The sequence below is a fragment of the Malaya genurostris genome, chromosome 2, assembly GCF_030247185.1.
Source record: "Malaya genurostris strain Urasoe2022 chromosome 2, Malgen_1.1, whole genome shotgun sequence".
NCBI classification, from domain to species: domain Eukaryota; kingdom Metazoa; phylum Arthropoda; class Insecta; order Diptera; family Culicidae; genus Malaya; species Malaya genurostris.
This window is the reverse complement of record NC_080571.1, coordinates 50,548,006-50,568,573: the sequence shown is the minus strand read 5'-3', so window position 1 is coordinate 50,568,573 and position 20,568 is coordinate 50,548,006. Positions and strand designations below refer to the sequence as shown.

The window sequence follows — 20,568 nt, the reverse complement described above, 5'->3', positions numbered from 1 at the left end:
TGAAAAAAAGGTAAAACGAGTAAAGAAACACACGCACACACATACCTTTCCTGATCTCGTCGAGCTGTTAGTGTTAGTTTGTGTGACGTAGTGGTGAAGATAAATTGAAAATTTTGTAGTTTCTCAATGTACCTTAAATTCTAAATTAGCAACATAAATAAATATAGCTAAAACGTTCACACTGTTTGGATCGTGGCTTGCTTAAGGACGCCCGAGAAATTCTCGTAACAGTTAGTAGAAGAAGCGGTACGAGCACTTTTGGAATTTATTAAAAATTTATTGAAAGATAGCGTTTTGGTAAAAACGAATGAAATTACGTTGGGCTGAAGTTTTTTACTCTTAATTGCACTGTATTTGACATAATACTTTAATTTCAAGTGTTAATTATTTCAAATTTTGCTCAACGGAAATTCCATAAATCTTCAACAGATTAATCAAAATTAAATTAATAAAAACTGATCAAAATTTTTTTATTCTATGCTTAATTCTCATGCTGGTTACTTTTTTATAGTAAATGCATGGAAATTTGTTTTTGAAATGTCATCATTTAGATATTAAGATCAAAACAATTTGCTCTATATAGTTTATTCAATATTAGTTACCTAATTAATTTCAATGTAAAATCTATATTTTCTTTTTCGTTGACTGATGCAAACCCTTTAAAGAAAATGTGCGATTTTTCTTTACGAACCACCATACCATTACCTGGAAACATAAACTTTTATGTGTCATTCAAATAAGAATAAATCAATTCCTGGTGAATTTCTCTATAGACTAAGCAAGCGACAGTTTTAAATATGTTCAGTATCTAACGGGGAAAATGTACATGTGAATGCAATTATGTAATGTAAATCGCGAAAATGTTACCGCAGAGACGGGTCTCGAACCCGTAGCTAGCTCCTCACTGGGGAAATCGTTTTTCCAATTGAACTACCCAGCATATAAAAACCTATTTTAATCCACCTAGTGGTGTAATAATCTCATATTACTCATTACTATTGAATTCGCAAAAACAACTGTTCATGGAATAGAAATAGGAAAGTTTGGTCGAACTTAATCTAACAAACTCTCCAAATCCTGTTTACCCTGAAGTTCCGGAACCTGAAGTAGTATTCACAACCAACTAGACGAAACCAAGCGTGCTTTGCTGTACTTGGTCACCACGGCATTCACTTTACAGTCCTATATCTACGGAAACAAATTCAACAGAAACACACACACATCGATCACGATTTTATTTTTCCTTCTACTATCCTTTGCTATTTATGGAAATACACAATAGCTTTACGTCTTAACAAAGACTAAGTGCATTTGGACCGCATTTGATTTTTAAGAGCGACTAAAAATATTATTTTATGAAGAGAGATACTTTGAAAAAAAGATGTAGACTTTGAGCAGTGTAGTCGTTTTAACCTGAAGATGTCTTCGAAATGTCTAAAGCTAAATAAATATTTTGTAAAGCAACATCTATATATATATATATATATATATATATATATATATATATATATATATATATATATATATATATATATATATATATATATATATATATATATATATATATATATATATATATATATATATATATATATATATATATATATATATATATATATATATATATATAAATGTAAGTTTGTATGTTTATAACACGATAACTTCGGAACTACTGAACGGATTGCCATCAAACTTGGCACAGGTTCTTCTTGTATTTCAAAGATAGTTTAGGGAGTATATTTATATGGGAGGGAGCGTAGCAAGTGTCATAAACAAGGGGGGGGGGGGTTTATGGAAAAATTCATAGAACTTGACAAGAATCGATACGTTTTGAAGACCGTAGGACCATTTTGCATATCTTAGATATGAATATATGGGGGGTGGATGTAGCAAGTGCCTTTAAATAGGGGGATGTAATGTTTAAAACGGCATAATTCCGAAACTACTGAATGGATTGCCACCAAACTTGGCACAGATACTTCTTGCTCTTCTGAGATTGTCATTAGCGTTTTTCTATGGGGAGAGGGAGCGTAGTAAGTGTTCTTAACAGGGGTAGCTCATGAAAATTTTTGTCTAATTTGACGACAATCGATACTTTTTTAAGTCCATAGAAACATTTTGCATATATTAGATATGATTATATGGGGGATGGATGTAGCAAGTGCCTTTAAAAAGGGGGGTGTAATGTTTGTAATGGCATAACTCCGGAATTACTGAACGGATTGCTATCAAACTTGGCACATGTACTTCTTGCTCTTCAGAGATGGTCATAAGCGTATTTTTATGGGGGGAGGCAGCGTAGCAAGTTTCCTTAAAAGGTAGCGTAGCAAGTGGTAATTAAAAATATTATCTAATTTGACGAGAATCGGTACTTTTTGAAGACACTTTTTGCACAACCTAGATAAGATTTTAAGGATATTCTGTTAGGAGAGGTGTGCCTCTATAAAAGGAGTGCAATGTTTGTAACGGCATAACTCAGGAACTATTGAACGAATTGCTATAAAATTTGGTACAGTTATTTCTTGCTCTTCAGAAATAGTCATATGTGTATTTTCATAGGGGAGGAAGCGTAGCAAGTATCATTAACAGGAGAGGCCAAGAACAAAATTCATAAAATTTGACTAGAATCGATAATTTTTTAAGATCATGCAAACATTTTTTTAGTTTTTGCGCAACTTAGGGTATTCATTCCCTCTAAAAAGAAGATATAATGTTTGTAACGGCGCAACTCCGGAACTACTGAACGGATTGCTATCAAATTTGGCACAAAGAAGCGCTAAACGAATCGCCACCAAGTTTGGTACATGTACCAAAGGTGGGAATCGATATTTTTTTAAAAACACAGATACACTACACTACTCAAGGTAATCATGGAGGAGATCTGTAGTAGGTTCACTGACAAAAAGGAAGTTAAATCAAAATAGATTATAAGGTTATTTTGAGAGTGAGAGAGTGGAGTAAGTGCCCCGAACATGGAAAGTGTAAGGGAAAATTTATCGGATTTTACGAAAAATTGGTACTTCTTTACGAGTGCAGCATATTTCTAGCAACTAAGTGAGGTTCACAAAAATATTCACAAGAGGAAGGGGAAATAAGTATTCTCAACATTGATCTGAATTGACGAAATCATCCAATCAATGTGGATTTTATTATGTAAACTGTCGACTCAAGGAGATGGAAATAAGATTACAACAACATTTGTATTAACTGAATCATTATTCTACAGGTTTTCCTCCCCGACGAACGGCAAAAGTGGTTAAAGCCTTGGTAAAATAAATTATATACAAATGTTATTCTATAGTACGAATGTAGTTATGATGTTAAATAACCTTTCGTTATAAAATAATCTTTATCAGATGGAAAAATTTGAACCACGCATGATGTCATAAAATTTTTATAAAGAAGGGGGAGTAGCAAGTGATTATATCCATGGAAGCCAAAGGTATTGTAGATCGATTGTGACGAAAATTGTGATACATATGAAACTCGGAGGTTACTAAGAAGGTATTTATAGAGAGAAAGGTCTTTTAAATGTTCCTAACAAAAGGGTTCAAATATAAAACTGACCCAATTTGTCGAGAATGCCATGAAAATTATGATTATTTTGAGATCTGAGATGGGACACTGATCTTGAACGAGTCTGAACAATCTGAACATGAACGGAGTATTGTTCGATCGGTTTTTCGTCTAAGTTATGTTTCACTACAATCAGAGTATTTTACTAAGCAGGATAACTTTGAGAATTTTTTCCGGCCTTCCCTTCTCGAAACATTTCCGAGCAACGCCGGGTAATTCAGCTAGTTGGAAATAAAAAGTCATTTTTTAGCTAATCGTTTTAAATGAATGCGTTAATTTTAGTTATGTTTAGTTTGATTGAAATACAAACAGTGGTCACATTTTGAACGCATCGGCATTGGCTATTTTTCAGCAGATTTTGAATAATATTTCATTTACTGCTTGGTTTCTTTTCAGGGTATCTAAACATCTCTAAGAATAATTTTCGAAAACATATTTTACATGTATACTGATAAATTACACACAAGTTAGGAACACTTGAAAAAATGCTTCTTAAATATAGAAAATGGAAATTAACTGAGAGATTTGAATAACTGTTGAATAGTCCTAGGCAGTTTTCAAGAAAACATTCATCGCGGTAAACTTGTGTACAACTTTCCGTATCATAGTAATATAGGAGAGAATATAATAAATACATAATTAAACCGCTACGTGAATTGAAACAGGGTTTATTCTATAGACTTACGTTTCTTCTTTATGTTGAGATTGAAACGTAAATTGTGTACTAATTTTCCACACACGAGTTTAAAAGACGATGTTCCAACTTGTACACTGCGCTTGTGTACAAACTTAAGTACGATTCAGCATATACAAGTTTAAACATGGGAGGCGATGTTCACGAGACTGTAAAAACATGCTGGTTCTACGTCAACAGTTCGAACAGCTTCATAGGATTGACGCCTATCGTTTTTCCTATAGTTCGCGAATTGTGATATTCAACTGTTTAGTTGTTCATATTGAACTGAGTAGTTGCACTAATAGTTCGATTTCAACGGCTATATATTCAGTTTCCGAATGCGAACAACACGAGAAAAAAAGAGCAGTTGAGCGTAAATTTTCCGTATGAAACCTTTTTGCATTTCTCATTGAAACTTCAGTCTTTTTCATCAGATCAATTTATTACAAAAAAAAAAATCATTTATCCTTGACAAGAATACGCTGAGTGTAAAATTCGTAGATACATGGTCATGGCTATGAACTCTAATAAATTCAGAATATACTACAATAACTGTTTATTTTTTAATGCACCAAAGCTTGGTACCATTTTCGTAACCGATAAAAAACTAAATTTTTAACTATCAAATTTAAATTGTTATCAACCGAACATTATGCTTTAATTGTACGCCGAATTAAGAATACTTATTATGATTAATATTTATAGCTCTCGACGAACATTTATTTTTTCGCTTCGATTGAAATTTTAGTTCATCAGTTCGGTCATCCAACGTCGTCATACACAGTGAAACCTTTTCGATACATTTACTGGCACGGCTTAGTAACATAAAATTCAGATTATCGAAAAATTACAATCAAATTTATGGAACCATATCGCTTCGCTCGATCGCACCGCGTCGCTATTTCGCTATTCGGGCCAGTTCAGTAACGGCAGCAGTCCTTCCGGTCCGGGCATAAATGTAAAGTTCTCGAACTCGAACCCTCTTCACTTGCGCACGAAATATTACCGCAAACTCGATTGCTTCGGACCCATGGGTTGCTTGCTGGCGTTGGTTTGTGGGGGCAGTGCCGGTGCGAGAACTTGTTGACCTAGGAACCTGCCGAACCGGTTACTGTAGTGCCATTTACATTCACCAGGTTCGGAAACGATACGTCGAACTGAATCAGGATAATGAGGTACGTTGCGGTGGCTCCAATCATCTGAAAATGACTAAATGTGAGTACGCTGGATGTTGCCGCGAGCCGTGCCGAGGCACGAATTCCAACACGTGCAGGAAACGGATCTAATTATGTCCTCACCGTGTAAAGCAACGTCCAGTCGTAGACGAACAAACCGCACGTAATTACCGGACTGCGATGCAGTAATTGCTGAGAGAATATGTTTAGCTGGAATAACAGAGAGAGAGAGAGAGAGAGAGAGAGAGGAGTTAGTGTAACACTTCGTTCAACACCACGGGAAAACATGCGGAGCAACCCTGAAATCGACGAATGCCGGGATCCGGGTCAAAATGCAAGATGCCACCTGACAGTCCCGGGCCCGGCTGCGGACATTCGAAACTTACCTCATTTATGACCGCATTCGAAGTGGAACAGTTGATGGCTTTATGGACCAGCACTCCGATCCGTTTGCCCTGGGAGGGGAAGATAATGGAAAGCGAAAAAGAACTGGTCATGTCAGGTTTGTAATTAGTGGGAAAACGACGGATAATTGCTATTTTTGTGGCGGTTCTCTTGAGATGCTATGAGAAGAGGGCCGATAGTTTACGACAAAGCTTTTCCAATGTGGGGTGGGAAAATTGATGAAAGTCCAATATTTGGGTTTGAAATGATTCCGTATAACCGAGAGGGTCGGAAGAGGATTGGAAAAGTTATTTTTATACTCTATTGCAATGGCAGTAAAGCATATTGTCGACCTGGATTTTCTAATATCCGGTGTCTTCGGTGGTTCGGATGATGTAACATTAACTAGTTTGATGTTGAGAGGATAGTTGGTAAAGTTTTATATAATAAGAACGTAGAAAACTGCGATGACATTTTCATTTTGTATTGGAATATTTAAAGTATTCTAAAGTGATTGAAATTCTAATGAATTTTGTAAGTAGGCAATGGAAGAAGAAGACCATAATTAACTGTCAAATTTAAAAATCTGTTCGAAGTTTAAAAAAAGACTGCATTCCGCATTATATTTCCGAAACTTGACGCGTCAGCCATATGACCTTCGAAATCGACCCACAGCCCAATTTTTATCTCGAACGAGCCTAACATCTTAGAAAATTGAGCGGCAATAAATTTTGTCGTTAAGTTTACGTCACTTATGCCATTGTGTCACCGGAACTGTAAGCTACAGCCATTGGAACATCAAACCTATTTAATAAACCAATAGTTGTTTCGAAATGAGCCTAACCTTGTTGAAAATCGGTTCCGCCATCTCAGAGAAAATTGAGCGGTGAGAAAAAAAACTTTCTTCTTGTCGGTTACGTCACTCATACCATTATATCTTCGGTAACAGGAACAACAACCATTTGGTCTTCCAACTTGAATAATGGCTCAAAAGTAGATTCAAAACCAGCCTAAATTTGTTAAAATTCATACCTGAGAAAATCGGGAAGTAATAAAACAACGCGTTTTGTCGGTTACGTCACTTATACCATTATATTTGAGACATCTTTCGATTTCGTCGAGCTGAGTCGAGCGGTATATAATAGTATGGGTCTCCGTGGCTTCGTTCGAAAGTCAGGTTTTCAAGGAATTCCATTATTTTTCTGTAGAGATAGGCGAAACCCTTTTTTCAGATATACTGAGAAGTTTTGAAATTTTCTTCAATCTTATGATTTTTTTCTGTAAACCATTTTCTTAATTCAAATTAAATCATTTTAGTTCTTCTGAACTATTAAGAAATTTATTGATTTCTTATGAAATGGTTGAAAATCTTCTGTTATTTAAAAAAAACTTTGCGAGGTTTTCTGAAATCTTCCAAACCTTCGAAATTTTCATGAAATTTGAAAATCACCTGAAACCCGCCTAAATTATGTTATTTGACTCCCTCAGAATTTCCTTCATTTTATTTCAAATCGGCTGATATTTTTTTATACTGTTGACTGTTGAAATCTCATCGTATTTCGAATTTTGTCTTATATTGGAATTCAATATATTTTATTGTAACTTTAAGAATCTGAAACCTTCGGAAATATCGGAGATATCGGAAAATTCTGAAGTATTCTGAATGTTTTTTTTTCAATATTCTGGGGTATTCGAATCATCAAGAATTCATGAAAATATTTTTAAGTATTTTAGATTCAGCTCCAGAAAATTAATCATTTTTTAAAGTACACTTAGATATCAGAGAATTATTTTTGGAAACTGGCACTTTTTAACAGATATCTTTGATAATAACTAAAAGTTTCCGAATTTCAGAATTTTCTTCTGAATCTTCTCAAATCTTCTGAAATCTTCTGAAATCTTCTGAAATCTTCTGAAATCTTCTGAAATCTTCTGAAATCTTCTGAAATCTTCTGAAATCTTCTGAAATCTTCTGAAATCTTCTGAAATCTTCTGAAATCTTCTGAAATCTTCTGAAATCTTCTGAAATCTTCTGAAATCTTCTGAAATCTTCTGAAATCTTCTGAAATCTTCTGAAATCTTCTGAAATCTTCTGAAATCTTCTGAAATCTTCTGAAATCTTCTGAAATCTTCTGAAATCTTCTGAAATCTTCTGAAATCTTTTGAAATCTTCTGAAATCTTCTGAAATCTTCTGAAATCTTCTGAAATCTTCTGAAATCTTCTGAAATCTTCTGAAATCTTCTGAAATCTTCTGAAATCTTCTGAAATCTACTGAAATCTTCTGAAATCTTCTGAAATCTTCTGAAATCTTCTGAAATTTACTGAAATCTTCAGAAATCTTCTGAAATCTTCTGAAATCTTCTGAAATCTTCTGAAATCTTCTGAAATCTTCTGAAATATTCTGAAATCTTCTGAAATCTTTCCCAAATCTTCTTAAATCTTCTGAAATCTTCTGAAATCTTTGGAAATCTCCTGAAATGTTTCCCAAATCTTCTTAAATCTTCTGAAATCTTCTGAGATCTTCTGAAATATTCTGAAATCTTCTGAAAATTTTGAAATGAATTTTGAATTCGGTTTAAAAACGAAGGAAATCCTCAGCACCTAGAAATTCAGAGGAAAAACGCGAGGTGTATGAATTGCGCCAAGGGTAGAAACCGATTTTGCTTGAAACAAACATTGTTGTTTTCATTTTTCCTTGCATTGTAAATTCAACCAAAATCAATTTATAAACAGACCTTGTTGCACGGTTGCTAGCCTTAGTCTACGATAATCCATGAACGGAGACACATCGAGTGCGCAGACCGCCATCTACGTCAAGATATTGTAACTACACCCGGATTTATTCAACTGGTGCTTCAGTGAATGGTGAAACCTAAACGCAAAAAAACAGCTAGTTCTTCTGTAAATATATCTGTTTTGAAGCGTTCGTTGTGTGGGTTTCGCTTCAAACAAGAGCGATTGCTTCTTCCAGCTGCTGATCGTTTGCTTTCGAGAAAAATACATCGAAAAGTGTACAACGAATCGGCCCTTCTAAGGGCTTTAAGTGTTAACTAAAGAACAAGAAAACTTACTTCTTTTCTAATCAGATGTTAGAATCATCAGTTAAGTGCAAGTCTAGAATAATTTAATCAGCTTTGTGAACTTTTCGCAGGGCGAACTTCGCACCAAACAAGTGTAAATAAAACCAACATTTGGCTACCTAGCGTTCGAACTCCGTTTGTTTTGATAGTTTCTCCGTTGAAATGTGCAAATTTGAAATGAAATAGTTAACATAAAAATTCAGTATCTGGCGAACGACGGTAACGATTAAGGCCGGGCCAAAATAAACGATATTAAAAAATTAATAGGTTACTACTTTTGTAGAAAGCCCTTAACAAAATTGCTTCAGTATTGAATCAACTTGCATTGTGAGCAGTTCTGCTGCCCTATGAATGAGGTAGATGACAGCACTTCCCTGGCCTACTGCGTTAGGAGAAAACGGACGATTGGAATCTGCTTTGTTCAACGTTCGCACCGTTGCACAGTGGTTTGAATCAATAAAAACGTGGACATAAATCAGTAGCTGCCAAACCGTTCTTTCAATGCATATAGTTGCTTTTAAGAAATTATTTACAAATATATACCGCGTAATTTGATTCTATCTCTAATTGTTCATGACCTACTTTGACAAAAAATATGACCATAACTTTTTTTTAGAAGAGATAGAACATTTCTTCCACAAAGTTTTAGAACTATTGAACATAATTTACTATGTCAAATATACCAAAAGGTCTAGGTCACACCGTTTCGGATATACAAAGCGTTTTTGTGGCAACCCCCTAAAATTAGTTTTTTATTCATAACTCGTTTCGAGTTGTTTTGTTTGGAATAATTGAAGAAAATAAAACATCCCATATTTTTGTTGAAGGTAGTGCATAGGTTTGTTGTTTTCTGGCAAAGTTATACATCATTTTACCTTATTTATCTATGATAAAATCTTACATCGAAGCGAAATATGCAACTTTGTGCAGCTGATTTTTACAAAATTTATAGGAAAAGATATTCTCAATACTATAAAAAAAATCTAAGTGGAACTCGATGGAACTTTTTTTAGGCCTTTTCGAAGTTAGTTTTAGTTATTGAATCATGACAACACCCTTAAAACTAGTTTTCTAATCATAACTTGTTTCAAGTTATTTTTTTTATAAATACTTTGTTTGTAGAAAATATAAAATCCCATAATTTTGTTGAAGGTAATGCATAGGTTCATTCTTTTCTGGAAAAGTTATGCATCATTTTACCTATTTTTACCTAGGAAACCTTGTACCGAAGCAAAATATGCAATTTAATGCAGCAAACTTTTACAATACTTTTAGGAAAATATATTCCTAATCCAAATTATTTTCCAATGAGAATATCCTGAGTACTATTCGTGTGACTCATTTTCACTATGACCATGCTGAAACCATGAATGGTTAAGAAACGGAGGGCGTGACGCGTCTGCTATTTCTGTAACTCACTTTTGCAGTGAGCGTAGAGATCAGGGATGCCAGGTCATTTTTTTCAAAATTTTTGTAAAATTAAGCTGCACAAGTTTCGTGTTGAACTTTTTGACAAATTTTTTTTCTATCTCATTTTGAAGAAAAAAATATTTGAAGTATTTTTGCTGAAGATATAAATAGTGTAAAAAAATTATATATATTATATATTCACTTTATTTTAAAAACAATTTTTTTGGATTTATCTACGTAGAATCTACCTCTATTACCTAAGTATCTACTACAAAGTGCGCGTAAACACGCATAAACATGCTTATGCTTGCACGCGGAACCCATGCAAATTGTTGGGATTTTTATTTTGTTTACTTTTTGACAATTAACAATATCATAAAAAATCTAAGTGGAACTCGATGCAATTTTTTTAGGTCTTTCCAAAGTGGGTTTTAAATATTGAAAGTCGAAAAAAGAAGAAAGACCTAAAAAAATTGCATCGAGTCGAATTGATCCGGAAACGCGAAAGAAAATTCTGCACACTTGTTGCTCAGAAAGTGGTGTCACGTACAACGAAATTGCAAAACGGGTGAAAGTGCACCACACCAGTGTCAAAAATATTATCGAGAAGTTCGGTAAGACCCTTTCCATGAAGGATTTGTCCCGATCCGGTAGGAAAACGGGTCCCAGCCAGCCCGACCGGGACCTAAAAGTGGTTGAGTACATCAGGAAAAACCCATCGGCGTCGACGCGGGATTCAACGGATCAAAGTTCGGAACTCCCTCAAAACGTGCAAGAAACAGAAGGTGCCGAAAAAGTCCCTGGTACAGCAAGTTCAGGCCAAAACAAGAGCGCGAAAACTGTATAACCGGATTCTACAGAATAAAGACGGATGCATCCTGATCGACGACGAAACCTACGCCAAGGAAGACTCTCGAGCGCTGCCCGGACAGCAATATTATACGAAATCGGTGTACCAGGACCTGGAAGACGATGACACCACGGTGGCGATGGAAAAGTTTGGGCAAAAGGTGTTGGTCTGGCAAGCAATTTGTACCTGTGGTTTGCGGTCGTCGATTTTCTTCACGAAGGGCACAATTAACGCCAAGATGTACGAGGAAGAATGTTTGAAGAAGAGAATGCTGCCACTGTACAGAAAGCATAAGGCTCCTCCTCTCTTCTGGCCGGATTTGGCTTCAGCCCACTTCGCCAACTCCGTTCTACAGTGGTTGTCAAAAAATAAGGTAAAATTCGTGGAAAGGGACATCAACCCACCGAACTGCTCGGATCTTTGGCCAATTGAAAGGTATTGGGCAATTGTCAAGCGGCACTCTCGGAAGGAAGGTACAGTATCCCAAAACATGCAGGAGCTCAAAAAAAACTGGACAGCGGCCACCAGGAAAGTCACAAAAGTAATTGTGTAGAATTTAATGAAGAATGTCAAGTCCAAAGTGCGAGCCTTCTACAGAAACTAGGATTTTCTTGAATATAATCTCAGTGAAATGCCTAAAAATGTAATTTTTCTTCAATATATCGAAAACTGATGTCAAAATATGTTTTTTTCGTTTTTTTATTCAATAATCAATGTTGCTAACTACTTTTCGATACACTCCTTATGAAAATTTTTTAAAAACATCGAAGGCATTTACAAACACAATCTTAAATCTTCCTATAGTTGTATTTTGTATTCTCTATAATATAGAACTTTTAAACTTGTAGTTGAGGGTCAGAAAATGAGACAGAGAACCATGAAACATGCACAAAAACTCGGTATAAAATTCGGCGATGGCGACGTAAAAAAAATGAAGACCTACAACAAATACTCTTTCCCTTAATAACCAAGTTTCTCCATTTCGACACTAAAACAATTAGCTGGAACATCGTTCGGTCCCTCGAATGTCTCTTTTGAATTATGTACAACCATATCAAATTAATTAACACGTGTCAAAGGTTCTGTCACCGCATCGGCATAATTGCTACACAGCCACTCAACCCCGTTTTCTTCCTCGTGTGGCTCTCTGGCGTAACGATCGTAGCGATTGCCTACCAACGACAGAGCCGGGACTGTTATCCTTCCAGGAGCACCCTTTCGCCGCAGAACAACGATAACAAGCAGTCGTTTCGAGCGACACAGGGCGGCACAATTGTTGTCCTTGTAAACAAACGGGACTCATCGCACACGTTTGAGACCAAGAACTATGCGAGAAATTAAAATCGTTCAGCCTCCTTGGCTTGTTCTCCCTTTAGAGCTCTGTCATCTTCCTTCACGGTCGAAGCCGCTCGGTAGGTAACGAACAATATCGGAGCGACAGAAGCAACGTTTCGTGTCGCGTTGATTTTCATTTTCTCCCAACGGGAACCGTCATGCCAGACGTTGTTATGCTGCTGTCGAGGGGGCTGCGGGAAACAATCACCGCACTTTACCCGGTCGGCGTGGCAATGATTATGACAATGCAATGATGGCCCGGGCCAGGTGGGGGTGGGGTGGCTGGGATAGTACGACTAATGGGGACGGAGGGTAGTTCAAAACAAGCAGCGGTTCGATGGTGTCTTGTACTCGTACAACCAGTGTAGATAGAGTGGAACTTACCTCTCGTGTAATTTTACTTCCAACGGCGATGAAACACAGGACAAAGAACAAATAGTACATGTACCAGATGAAGTTCAGTACTCCCATGTAGAACAGCTCGTTCCGATAGATGAACGCCCGGAACAGACCGAACGAGCAGACGACGCCTATGACGAAACACAGGCCGACGCAGAATGTTATCTGTTTGGGATAAAAAAAAAACATCAAGAAGAGCAGTGAGAGTGGTGGTGGTGAGGGGGATGGTTAAGTTTTGCGGTGGTTTATGTGGAGCAGATTGGCAACCGGCGTCGGAGTTGCTCAAATTACATTAGATTATTTTCGTGTCCTGGCTGGAAACTGGATACCGTTGTTGACCTAACATATTCTAGGGCCTCAACAGGATTAGTTTTCATTATGCTTGTAATTGTTGATTCATTTTGGAATTAAAAGTAGAAACTCATCGGTTGTAATTCGCTTACCGAAAAATGTGTTGAGATTTTGTAACTAGATAAGTTATATCCGAGAGCAGAGAAAAATAATATTTTCACAGTGTTGTTCTAGAAAGTGGAATAATTTTAATTTCCATATCGACATGAGTGTAGCCATGGAAAAAGCATGGAAATTCAGCATTCAACATAGCGAACCAAATTCAGAATACACTGCATTGCACTAGAGAAAACCGAAAAATGATTTTTTGTTTCTGATGCGGTGATTTGCGGTACGGGTTGTTGTGGACCCCCGTATTCTCCTGATCTGGCCCCCTGCGACTATTATCTATTTCCAAACCTGAAAAGGTTTCTCCAGGAAAAGAAATTTTCGTCGAATGCTGAGGCCATTGCAGAAACGGAATCCTATTTTGAAGGCCATGGCAAATCTGTTTTTTTTTCAAAGGGCATCAAAATGTTGGAGGAGCAATGCACAGTGATGCCAAGGTGGCAGAAATCCAAAAAATTAATTTATTTTTTTCTTGCACTGTATGATTTTTTTGAATTCTCAGATAAGTGAAGGATTACAGTTTAAGGTATAAAAATTTTTAAATAAGAAATAATTTCTCCATATCCTCTCAAAGATAGGGTATTGTAAACTTTCTTTTCATCCTTCCATACAAAATATATGGCGCAATGACGATGTTTTGCGATTAGAGTTCTATATAGGTAGGAAAGGGCTGCCACTGTTCAATTGTATTTGATTTTATAGCATTTTTTCTCTACTTTTCAAAAAACACTATGCGATCCTGCACATTTCTGCACCTTAAAGGTTATTTTCAATAGTTTGCGGTGTCGACAATAAGAATCACAGAAACAAGGGCCAGACTTTTGTTACTGAAGTCGGTGTCAGTAAATTTTAAATAAACGGCTTTATGATAAGTGAAATCAGAATATTTATAACATACATAACATAAAACACCTATGTGAATGTCGTTATATGAATCTATTTATAATATATCAGGCGTTGGAATAAATTATTAAAGTTTCACGATATTTAGTGAGAGTATCATTTCAGTACCGTTTTTCAAAGCATAGTCCATCGTTTTTCAAAGTATAGTCCATCGTTATACACCACCACTAAGACTCGGATACCAAGTTTGAAAAATTCCTTTTCCCTCAGATTCGACAAACGACAATCCAATTTTTGGTTGCGCCATAGATTGAATCAAATGGCAACCGTATGGAACAATGTCTGATAAAAAATGGTGGCTGGGGCAGAACTTTTCATTGCAGCGATTATAAAAAAAAGCTTTTACAACTTTCGAAGCATGCAGTCTTGCATTGTCATGAAGAAAAAATACTATGTCATGAAGATCTTCATATTGCGTTCGCTTTTCATGCAATGCTCTGTCCAAACGCATTTGAGTAGCTCATAATAAATAGCGCCCAGTTGATCCCACCACATGCACTTTTTCTGTTCTCCGGAACTTTCTTGTAGTCCATATAAAAATTCCCAAATTGAACCACGAAAACCACTTCATGCATTCATTTTTTTCGTCATTTTTCATTTTATATAGTTTAGTAAGAAACTTTAACATAATAAAAATGTACTATTATTAGTGAAGCGGTAGTATTCAACCAAATTTTGTTTTGTACTTGTGTTTGTGTTCTTAAAAAACCTAAAAAATGCAAAATGCAGAGCATTTTCCAAAAATTAGAATTTTTGTTAAAAACAAAAAAAAACACTTTTTTGATTGTTACTCTCCCATCTTTAATCATAGTGCAATGAAGTACATCAGTTGTATCCCGATAAACAAGGGATAACAAAATTGTATCTGGGGTTGTTTCATTTTTTCTATCTAAATTAGTCATAATTTTGGCCTCGTTAATAGTTAAAATAACAAAAATTATAACTCAATTTAACCTAGGTGATAGCAAAATTATTACAAACCTTGATATGTAAATATCAATATTTTATCTAAATTTGTTACAAATTTAGTACAACTTTTCAGCTGTTAATACCCATTTTTGGGGCGAAAGGCTTCATCGTGCAAATCTAAAAATAGGTTTCGCGAAGTGAGATAAAATTGCATACCTTCAGGCGATTTGATTTGCGATAAAAAAAACATGAACAGTTAAGCGACTGGTTTCGAACCGGGAAGTTTTGAGTTGCCAACATACGCTACGATTGCATCGGGGCATGAGAACCAACTGAGGTTGGAAGGATATATTGGCATCATAATATAACTAGTGTAAGTCCATATTGCTACAAAAATAATCTATCGCTCTCCACCTTTTTCGTCGTTTCCTTCCAACCGGCATATGAATGACAAAGGGGCTATTTTAGAACTATGAGCAAGCTTTTTTTTGGTGCTGAAGAATAGTATCAAATGAACGGAAATCATTAAATTCAGTGAAACAAAACTATCTTATATAATCTGAGGAAATTAACTAATGAATGATAGTTTTTCAGTTTTTTCTTCTTTGTACCAAGAGGGCAATTCAATTCAATTCGAATCAGTTCGCTCGATCAAATGAAGTAGTGATTTGTCTGTACGTGTATGTATGTCGATTGGCGGGTATATTTGATTAAAATGTGCACTTAATTTTTTCGGAGATGGCTGAATCGATTTTCGTTAATTTAGATTAGAATAAAAATTCGTTTGAAGTCAGTGAAAAATCAGAAGTATATATAACATCGATTCGAATAGCAAGTTTTTATGATTGATGATCAACCAATTGCCTATTAGCCACATTAGTTTGCGATATCCGCAGCCAGAAGCCCCGTAAGTATTGTCCAAAAGCCATCAAAATTGAACTTTCATTCCGGTTTGATTGTTTGATATCTACCTAGATTGACTCACAGAAAAATGATTCAAATGGAAAGTCTCATAATGGGGGTCGGTTGCTTTAAATTCTACATTGCGAAATTTCGATTCCCAGCTGATGGTTCCGGATTGGAAATAATCAAAAAACTACGAAATACGACTATCATAAATTGATCAGATTTGGATAGATTGAACTTTTCAAATCGAAGGTATTATGGTGCGATGAATCGTTTTTATCTGATTTATGAATGTAAAAATGTTAATGTAATGATATAGATGACAACGGGCAAAATTCGATATCTGCAATTCGTAGATCTTATTATTCGATGACCTAACCAACTTTTTTTTATCCGAAAATTGTGAAAGTGATTCGATATTATTTTAGTTTGCGTTAGACCATGATGATATCATCAGCGCCACTAGTGAACATTTTTCAATGTAATATTAACAAAGCTTTTTATTTAGAACTACGTAAAAAATCATCCGATCAACATAGTATAAAGTACAGCAAGACCTTAACATAAATCGATAAGAATTTTATAAGATTTTTTTCTCTATTTTCAGTACATTCGGGGTCCGAAAATCATCTCTTAGGAAACATTGCGGATTCAATGAACGGAGTCGAATGCTATATCACTATTTCCAATATTTATTATTCGAGTTTTAAAGCTTTTGCCTTACCTTTCTTTATTCCTAAGAGAAAAAGCGCAAAATTATCTTGAAAAATATTTATTTTCAATTTAAAATTAATATTTGAATAAAAACTTTACATAATTCAAGTAGAAATTACTTAGGAACGTTCTAAAATTTAAAATTTAGGCTGTCATTTCAAAATCAAATATCAAATCATTGTTTTCAAAAGCATCTGCAGGTATGTAAAATTGGAAAAAAATGTTTGTTACTGCTCTTTATTGAAGCATAGCATTTTTCGGGTTGAAAGTCAAAAACACGATCGACAAAAGTGTTTGAACTCTTTTTTTTCAATTCTCTAGTATAGTTTTACCTGAAATATAACGGCCCTTAATATAATATCTGGACTTGCTATAATCTTAATAAAATCTGAATGTTTGCTTCTGATTTGGAATCATATTTATAACATAATGAGATATAAATATTAAGATCACATATAATTTTGATAGAATCCTGTTATGCTCTGTTGATCGGGATGCAACTACGTAAAGCAATTCCATCTTACATCAGCCTAGCCTAATGTTTCAATCTCAGGTGTCTAATTTACAGTGTCAGAGTGTCAATTCCATAGTTGCAGCTTCAGAGCTCCAGTCCCGCAGTTCAATGCCCAAAGTATCATTCTAGAAGGTTCAATAACAGATATTTTCTACAGTGCCAACCTCAAAGCCGTACTCTCAAAGTTTCATTCTCTGAGTTATCGTTTCAGAGCTTCAATTATAAAGTCTCAACCCAAGAGTTTTGATTACTGAGTCCTTATACCAGAGTCCTAACCCAGGGTTCACGTCCTAGAGTTCCAGCCTCAGAAGCGTTGTTCCAGAGACACAGTATAGAAGTTTCAGTCCATGAGTCTTCTAGAGTAAGTTTGGCAGTCTAGAGTAAGTTTGGGAGTCTTCTAGAGTAAGTTTGGCATCTACCAAAACACCAAGTTCATTAACATGATCAACCGGAGCGTTTGTCCACCAATTTCATAGGCGACGAATGTAGCAAGAAGTTGTTGAAGCCGGATGCAGTCGTCCATAGAGCGAACTACAGGATATAATTTCAAATCATCGGCATATACCAATCTGCAGCCAACTTCGAGCACCGAAACAGCATCGTTGAAGAACAACAAGAACAAAAGTGGACCCATATTGCTGCCTAGAGGAAATCCTGATAAACTTAAGAACGGAGATGATACACAGGAACCAAGCTTACTGCGCAGGGCTCTACCACATAAGTAAGAGCGTAGTCAGTCAGTAAACTTTTGTGTTGCACCCAGCCGCAACATCTTGCACAATAGTATTCGGTGGTCAATTCGATCGATAGCAGCTTTCAGATCAGTGTATTCTGCAACAATTTGTACTCTATTCTCCAAACTCGAAAAACAAGTGGAAGTGAATCTAATCTGGCATGAATCGATGCTGATCGATAGAGATGTAATTTTAAGTACGGAAAAGTATCTCAGTGCCCGCAATTATTTCAAATAGCTTAGATTCGGCTGATAAAATGGTTATGCTTCGATAATTCCTAACATCTCCGTTCCGATCACCGCTTTTTTATGCTCATTATAATGAGGTCGTCAAAAGTGCTCACAAGTTCCTATCTCATGCCTCCCCGTGTGTCTATGGTGACATTTTGTTCAGAATTAGAGGATGCGAATTGGTTTGTTTGTAATACTTCATTTGAAATAATATAACATAAAGAAAATCCAGTAAGCTTGCATAGCATCTTTGATTTTCAGCCGATAAAATACGACACTGACAATAGGATAAGCTATTAATCAAAATTTTAATCATATATAATTGAAAATGCTTGATACATTCAAATCGAAACTTAGAAATATTTCCAATCAAATGGTGAAGTAATATTAATAATTGATACAAAGTTGACTGAGTTGACAAAGTCCGGCAAAATCTGCAAATAATAACCGTCGCACGGTTGATCGACACTGTAAGCTATTGTATACACGCCGTACGTTAGCCTTTTTATTACCTTTTGTAGTCTTCGCACTTGTACGATCTCCTAACTGTGCTAATACAACTACAAGTTTCTAAAAGTGAAACTCTGTAACTTCGCCTGATCTAAAAAGTCTCATGTTGTAAGACTAACCTGACTACCCAAATTTAATTACTCTGTTTTCTTCCACTGACCAAATTGAAATGATTGATCAGAAAAACTGTTAATCCTCAGATACGAGATTTTGAATTTAAGAAACCGAAAACCGCATTACGAACCCATGTTGCACTACTCGGGATCGAACTGAATTCTCATTTCACCTTTAGCAGTCCACATCTAACCGTCTCATATTCCCAAAATCAGCTAAAATCGGGTTATATTTGAATATCAAGAACATGACAAGTAAGTCGCATCGTAGCTTCGCGAGTCGTTCAACAAAACAAATTCACACGTTCTGCATTCGAACAATATTTTGCAATTTGTTCTTGGAAAATAATTGAGAAATAATTCAAAAGTTCTTGTTTGAGTTTCTTAAAAATCGTGATTTGCGGTGACCACTGTATCTCAGAAAGCAAAAAACCAAAGCAACATAGATAGAGTAGATGTTTTTCTAGACCCCAACGATTCTGCTTGATTTTTTATTTTTTTTTTAAATTTTTGGTGGTTGCTTAAAGTCAAAAGTATGATGTTTCACATAAAAATCCACCTTTTTTTTGTTCCGATTATAGAGGTTTTAACTTTTAGGTCATTCGCCTCTTCAGGTCAGAAAAACTTTCTAATTTTATGTACAGAGTTGCGAATCGAACCTAGGTGGGCTGCGTGAAAGGCATCGAGCTACCCATCACGCTATACCCGTTCCCTGTAAAATCCGCCATTTTGTAGCTGTAAAACCTCCACAATGTGACAAACAATGAAAGGAAAAACGTTAGCGTCTGGTATTTTACATGTAGAAAATGTGTGCAAAATTAGAACAAAAATGGTGCAGTAGTTTTTGAATGACGATGGACACGGCCTTTCCAAACCTGCTTTCGATGAAACGCGTTTAAAGATTGTTGTCTATTAAATCGTAGGAAACAATTTACTCCGTCAAACATTTTCAAAAACATATATTTCTCTTTTGTATGTCGTTATAATGCAACAATGTACGAATGTTTTGTCAAGTTTTTAAGTCAATCGAAGCAGAAATCTTGAGTCTGTGCCCCGAGCTCTTACTTCGTCGCAATATGAGATAAGCAAAGACAAAGGCCCATAACTTGCTGAGTTTTGTTCCGATAGGCTTGAAAGTTTCACAGTATATTCTTGAAATGCTTCACTGTAACAAAATACAAAGAAAAAAACCTGTTTTAATCCACCTAGTGGTGTAATGGTGCCTTTCTCATATCAATCATACTATCATATATAATACTGTGGTATTCTTCAACATAATTTTCTTCGATTCCTAAAAGAATAACCGAAATCGGTTTGTTTGACCGTCTACTGATAAAAACTATCAATTGGAAAAGATTTGAGGTCGATTTAGAAATTTTTTTTAAGGTTTTTCCCCATTTTAAGTGATGGTATACAATTATTAACCCACTTTACCCTATTTTTCCGGAACCGGAAGTCGGATCCGCATGAAATTCAGGAACTACGCATGGGACCACAGGACCTTTCATTTGAACCTAAGTTTGTGAAAATCGGTCGCGCGATCTATGAGAAAAATTAGAACACATATTTTCTTTTTTTTGCACATTGTACCCCATAACTCCCGAACCGGATCCAAATGATTTTCAGGAATTTTTTATGGGACCTCAAAACCTTTCACTTGAATCTAAGTTTGTGAAAATCGGTTCAACCA

The 20,568-nt window shown here is 35.6% G+C and overlaps 1 protein-coding gene across 1 annotated transcript in view; it reads right to left on the bottom strand.

The window, feature by feature from the left end:
* Positions 1-4,739: 4,739 nt before the first annotated feature.
* Positions 4,740-20,568, bottom strand: part of LOC131429718 (uncharacterized) — a 92,010-nt gene continuing 76,181 nt past the window's right edge. The window contains exons 3-6 of the mRNA XM_058594032.1: positions 12,872-13,051; positions 5,814-5,882; positions 5,551-5,637; positions 4,740-5,451 (exon numbers count right to left, since the gene is read on the bottom strand). Coding sequence (XP_058450015.1) covers positions 5,341-5,451; positions 5,551-5,637; positions 5,814-5,882; positions 12,872-13,051 — 447 coding nt within the window. The 3' untranslated portion in view covers positions 4,740-5,340. The remainder of the gene's footprint in view (positions 5,452-5,550; positions 5,638-5,813; positions 5,883-12,871; positions 13,052-20,568) is intronic.